This window comes from Zosterops lateralis (assembly GCF_965231275.1).
Source record: "Zosterops lateralis genome assembly, chromosome: 30".
In the NCBI taxonomy this organism is placed as follows: Eukaryota; Metazoa; Chordata; class Aves; order Passeriformes; family Zosteropidae; genus Zosterops; species Zosterops lateralis.
The window spans coordinates 1590153-1596266 of record NC_139790.1 but is presented as its reverse complement, the minus strand read 5'-3'; the positions used below and the strand labels follow the sequence as shown (position 1 = coordinate 1596266).

At 58.6% G+C, this 6114-nt stretch overlaps 1 protein-coding gene across 2 annotated transcripts; it reads left to right on the top strand.

Annotated features, from left to right (window-relative positions):
* Nucleotides 1-1917: 1917 nt before the first annotated feature.
* REEP4 (receptor accessory protein 4) lies at nt 1918-5876 on the top strand (the record flags this gene model as incomplete). 2 transcript variants are annotated; one of them, XM_083880459.1, is made up of 8 exons in its annotated part: nt 1918-2054; nt 3010-3082; nt 3593-3669; nt 3780-3900; nt 4529-4642; nt 4737-4869; nt 4960-5114; nt 5205-5876. In XM_083880459.1, the coding sequence occupies 8 exons, from the start codon at nt 2023-2025 to the stop codon at nt 5271-5273; spliced, it is 774 nt and encodes a 257-aa protein (XP_083736585.1). In that variant the 3' UTR covers nt 5274-5876. The 2 variants fall into 2 exon arrangements, with proteins under 2 accessions (XP_083736585.1, XP_083736584.1); XM_083880458.1 differs by lacking the exon at nt 1918-2054 and having other exon boundaries at nt 2891-3082.
* Between the last annotated feature and the right edge of the window lie 238 nt (nt 5877-6114).

The following is a 6114-nucleotide window of genomic DNA, read 5'->3' as shown; positions in this document are numbered from 1 at the left end:
CTGGCACCCCCTGGACATGCATGTGCCCACCACCCCTCGATCCCACCCCCCCGTCCCAGCCCTTCACCGTCACTCAGCCTCGCCGTGCCTCAGTTTCCCCGCGGCGCTCACGGTTTTACCCTGTGGGGTGCAGGGAGGGAGGTTGGGGCACCCTTTGCTCTGCAGGGGGGGTGGAGAGGGTTGGGGAGGGGGTTTTGTCTGCTCAAGCCGTGGGCTGGGAGCTGGTGGCAGGAAAGGAGAGGGGACAGGGATGTGGCAGGAGGGGTGGGAGCATTCCCAGGGATTTTGGGATGCTCCAGAGTGGGATGGGATGGCCAAGGTGGGTGGGGTGGGATGGCCTGAGGAGGGTGGGATGCTCCGAGGTGGATGCTGAGGATGATGATGATGGGATGCTCCAAGGCCAGTGGGATGCTCTGAGATGGATGAAGGTGGGATGCCCTGAGGATGACGATGGGATGCTCCAGGGTGCTCTGAGGTGGATGAAGATGCAATACCCTGAGGATGATGGTGGGATACCCTGAGGACAGTGGGGTGCTCTGAGGTGGATGCCCCAAGGTGGATGCAGATGGGATGCCCTGAGGATGATGATGGGATGCTCCAGCACACTCTGAGGTGGATGAAGATCCCTGAGGACAGTGGGATGCTCCGAGGTGGATGCAGATCCCCGAGGACATCAGAATTCTCGAGCCCAGCAGCTCCTGCCCCTCTCCAGCAGCTCCCCATGGCCCCCCTGCCAGGCAGGACCCACACCGGGGTCTCTGTGCCCACCAAACCCCCCAATAAACACACTGTGACCCCCCAGCCCTGCCCGTGTGTCCTTCCAGCCACGGGGTGTCCTCTCTATCCGACATTCCACAGCACCAGAGAGCGGAAATTCCTCATTTTCGGGGGCTCCAGGCCCCACCAAAAAAAAAAAAAAAAAAAAAAAGAAAAAAAAAAAAAAAAGTGGGGGTTTCTTTGTTTTGTTTTGGTTTTTTGGGGGTTTTTTTGGGGTTTTTTTTTTCCAGCAGAAACCTTGGCCCAGGGTGCGGGTGGGAAGCAGGAGGTGTTTCCCCCAGGGAGGGGAGTCCCCGCCGGACTGGTTTTCCAGGGCTCCCGGGGTGTATAAATAACAAATATGCATGTGAAAAAAACCCACCAATTAAACGAACAAATAAAGATCCTCTCGCAGGTAAACAGGTGCCCCCGGGGCACGGATGGGTTTGGGGAGAAGGATGGTTTCTCCCAGGGCATTGACACGTGTCCCTGCCTCAGTTTCCCTGGCAGGAAAAAGCAGATTTTAAAGCACGGGGAGCACTGCAGGGAGTTCTGGTGCTTCCATGGTGGCTGGGAATGGGATGGGGAATTTGGGAAACCCTGGATCAGCTTTTATTGTCTCGGCAGCATCTCTCAGGGCTCCACTCTTGCAGTGGGGTGCTCTGCATCGTCCGTCAGAGCGCCAAAAATGCATCACATCCCCTCCAGACCCAAAAATAATCCTTTAATATCAATCAGGGCGGCTCTCCCCTCCCTTCCCTACCAGTTTATTGCTTTAAAAATTGTATGTTTTAAGATATAATAATATATATCTATTAGGAAATTAATTTTTATGTATTAAGGAACATTTAATATATATATTATATTAATATATTGCATAATAATATAGTAAAATTCGATGTATATGGGCGAATTTTAAACACGGCACTTTTAGGTATATTTAGTATATTTTATGTTGATATTTAACATATTTAGGGAATTTATAATATGTTTTTATTTTATAAAAATGGGACTCACGGCTGGGTCACACTAATGAGGGGGCGCTGTTGCCCTTTTAAGGGCATTGCCCTTTTAAGATCCTCCGTTACCCTTTTAAGAACATTGCCCTTTTAAGAACGGCCGGTGGGGCCCGCACTGCGCATGCGCCGCTCCGTTGCTGCAACTTTCAAGTTTTTTGGATTTCGCTCCCTCCCTTTTGGGGTTCGGGGGGGAAATTTGGGGAGGGAATTTGGGATCTCCGGGGCAGGGCACAGCACCAAGCACAGCATGGTGTCCTGGATCCTCTGCAGGGTCACTGAGTGAGTGGGGTAACGGGGGGGGTAACGGGCGGTGTAACGGAGGGGGGGCTGCAGGGCAGGGGGGGGGTCACAGCCATCCCCGAGCCCCTGTCCCCCCTCTGGGTATTCCATTAATGGGGGGTCTGCAGCGGGGACCCCTCGAACAGACTCCAGGTGGGGTTTGGGGGGTGACCCCAAATTTTTTGTATGGGGGTATCCAGCACCATCCCAAACATGCCACACCCCCAAAAAATGGGTCCTTGAGATGCTGCTGGTCCTTCCTGCCCGTCCTGGGGAGGGTGAGCATGGCCTGGGGTCCCCCTGTATCCCCCATGGGCGGGGGGGTCCTCCTGCATCACCCATGGGTGGGGGGGGGGGTTCTCCAGCATCCTCCATGGGTGTGGGGTCCCCTGCATCCCCCATGGGTGGGGGGGGTGTCCTCCTGCATCTCCCATGGGTGTGGGGGTCCCCCTGCTGCATCCCCCATGGGTGGGGGGGGGGGGTCCCCCTGCATTCCCCATGGGTGGGGGTCCCCCTGCATCTCCCATAGGTGGGGGGTCCCCCTGCATCTCCCATAGTGGGGGGTCCCCTGTATTACCCTGCACCACCCAAGGGGGTCCCCACATTTCCTGGCGGGGTCCCTGCTCAGGGAAAGTCCCCAGGACACCAGGTGGGTGTTTGGGGCTGGCACCGGCACCGCTGCACCTGGGAACTGAACCAAACCCGTGCCCGGCCACCTCCCCCTGCCCCGCCCCGACAGGTCTGGCCGGTCCCCTGGACGTGGGAGTCACACTGTGCTCATGGCTGAACCTCCCCGGAGCCTCCCGGGGCCTTTTCCCGGCCTCCCCGGGCTGGGGATGGTGCTGGAGGGGGTCAAGGGCAGGCTCCGGCGTTGGGGTCGGCAGCTGGGCTGGTCCCTGTTCCTGCTGCTCTACGCGGGGTGGCCGAGCTGTCTCACCCCCTCTCTGTGTTACAGGCTGCTCTTCGGGATGCTCTACCCGGCCTACGCCTCCTACAAGGCTGTGAAGACTAAAAACATCCGGGAATACGTGAGTCAAGTGCCTGAGGAGCCCTTTCCTGGGCTCCAGTCCCCTTCCTTTCCTGGGGCTCCAGTCCCTTCTTTCACAGGATTCCAGTCCCCCTTTCCAATCTCCAGTTCCCCCCTTTCCCAGGGTCCAGTCCCCTCCTTCCCTGGGACTCTAGTCCCCCTTTTCCTGGGCTTCCAGTCCCCCATTTCCAGTCTCCAGTTTTCCCTCCTTTACTGGGGCTCCAGTCTTCTTTTTTCTGGGCTCCAGTTCCCCCTCTTCTTGGGGTTTCAGTCCCCCTTTCACAGGCTCCAGTCCCCCTTCCCAGTCTCCAGTTTCCATTTTGGGGTTCAGTCCCCCTTTTCCTAGTCTCCAGTTCCCCCTTTTCCCAGTCTCCAATCCCCATTTTGGGGTTCAGTCCCCCTTTTCCCAGTCTCCAGTCCCCCTTCCCAGTCTCCAGTCCCCATTTTGGGGTTCAGCCCCCCTTTTCCCAGTCTCCACCCCCCTCTGATGGCCTCCCCGTGTCTCCCCCAGGTGCGCTGGATGATGTACTGGATTGTCTTCGCTCTCTTCATGGCCACAGAGACCTTCACCGACCTCCTCATCTCCTGGTGAGCCCGGGGAGGGGCTCTGGCCGTCCCCATGTCCCCAGAGCTGATGTGTGGGGGGAACAGGAGGTGCCATTGGAGCCTCCCCATCTCCTGCCCCTCTCCTGGCCCAGGTTTCCCTTCTACTACGAGGTGAAGATGGCCTTTGTCGTCTGGCTGCTGTCCCCGTACACGAGGGGGGCCAGCCTGCTCTACCGCCGCTTCGTGCACCCCACGCTGGCCCGCAAGGAGAAGGTACAAATGCCACAAATTCCCCGAATTTCCAGGATTTTGGGAGTCCTCCCTGCCCCAGCCCACACTGCCCCGCAAGGAGAAGGTACAAATTCCACAAATTCCCCGAATTTCCAGGATTTTGGGGGTCCTCCCTACCCCAGCTTGGCTTGGCTCAGCTCCTTGAGTTGGGTTGGTGAAGGCCTGGGGATGTGACAATGGTCAGGGACATGGTGATGCACTGGGAGGTGACAATGCCCAGGGACATGGCATTTCCCTGGGAGGTGACAATGCCCTGGGAGGTGACAATGCTCAGGGACATTGCAATGCCCCAGGATGGTGATGATACCCAGGGTTGTTGTGATGTGGTGACAGTGCTCAGGAACATGGCATTGCCCCAGGAGGTGACAGTGCCCTGGGAAATGACAATGCCCCAGGACCTGACAATGCTCATGGACATGGCCATGCCCTGGGAGGTGACAATGGCCAGGGAGGTGACAATGCCCAGGGACACGGTGATGCCTCACGACATGATGATTCCCTGGGAGGTGATGATATCCCAGGACACAGTGATACCCCAGAACAATGCCCAGGGACCTGGCCATGCCCTGGGAGGTGACAATACCCCAGGCCACCATCTCTTATCCCTCAGGACATCGATGCATTCCTGGTCCAGGCCCGCGAGCGCAGCTACCAGACCATGCTGCGCTTCGGCAAGAGGGGCCTCAACCTGGCGGCCACCGCCGCCGTCCACGCGGCCACCAAGGTACCTGGGGAACAAATCCCACCCCGGCAGGGTGACAGGAGAATGATGACCCCTGGGTAGAGCTCTGACCACCCTCTGTGTGTCCCCAACGCAGAGCCAGGGCGCGCTGGCCGGGCGGCTCCGCAGTTTCAGCATGCAGGACCTGCGCTCCCTGCGCGAGCAGGACCCCGTGCACTTCCAGGACCCGCTCTACCTGGAGGGGCAGGAGGGCCTCCAGCAGCCCCTGGGTGAGGAGATGAGGTTGGGGAGGGTCTCAGCACCTCCAGCAAAGCCCACTGTGGCCGTGCTGGGAGGTGACACGTTGCTGTTGTCCCCAGGGTACGTTGGTGGCCGTCGATACGAGAGCGAGACGGACGATGAGGAGCTGTGGTCGGACTCGCAGGTGTCCCCCCCGCCGTCCCCACGCCGCGATCCCAAACCCCTGCCCCGCAGCCAGAGCCTGCGCTGCCTGAGGAGGAACCCAGCAAAAGAGGTGCCCTGGGAGGGGGATGCACACTGAGAGTGTGGGGCTGTGTGAGGGGGTCCTGACCTGTCCCTGTCCTTGTCCTTTGTCCCTGCCCAGGGCTCGTCCCGGCCCCTGCGCAGCCGGACCAGGAGGAAAGCGGCTGTGTCGGAGCAGCAGGACAGCTAAAAATCCTGGGAAACCTCTGCTGGGAGGCTGGAGAGGAGTTTGCTGTTGCGTCAGGAGCGAGATGTGGCTGCTGCATCCCTGGGGAGGCTCTTGTGTCTCCTGGGGAGTTTCCTGTGTCCCCTGGGGAGGCTTTTGTTGTCCCTGGGGAGGCTCTTTGTGTCCCTGGGGAGTTTCCAGTGTCCCTTGGGTGCCTCCTGCACCCCTGGGGATCCTCACACTGTCAATCCCTTCCGTGACCTCTGTGGTGCCTCGAAGAGGAGGGAGCAGCTCATTCCTCCTCCTCCTCCTCCCAGACCCCCCAGCTCGGTGCTGGCACCTCTGCTGTGGGGTCTGGCCCCTCTTTTTTCCCCATCCCATGAACACTACACGCTCCCCTCCTCTCCTGCTGCCTTATTCCCGACATTCCTGTTGCCCTGGGAGCCAGGAGTGGATGTGCCTTGTCCCTCTGAAGCCAAAGCCATGGCCCTGCCTGGGGTCCCCCCCAGACACAGACTGACACCCCCATACTTGAACCCGGAGCGCCGGGCAGCACAAACGGCTTTTAACATTCCCCTCTCTCAAAAAAGAGGGTTTTGTACATGGAAAAATAAACGTTGGTTCAGACTTTGGGAAGAGGAATTGTCCCCTGTGCTGTCCCGTTTCCATGGAAAGTTTCCTGGGATTGTTTTTTTTCTCTTGGAGGGAGCTCTGGAATCCAGCTGAGACTCCTCCAGGATCCCAGGTAGCAGCCCCAGACTCCCCCAGGAAAACTTCCTGAGTCCTTTTTTCCTTTGGAAGAAGCTGTACCCTCAGGGATCCATCCATCCATCCATCCATCCATCCATCCATCCATCCATCCATC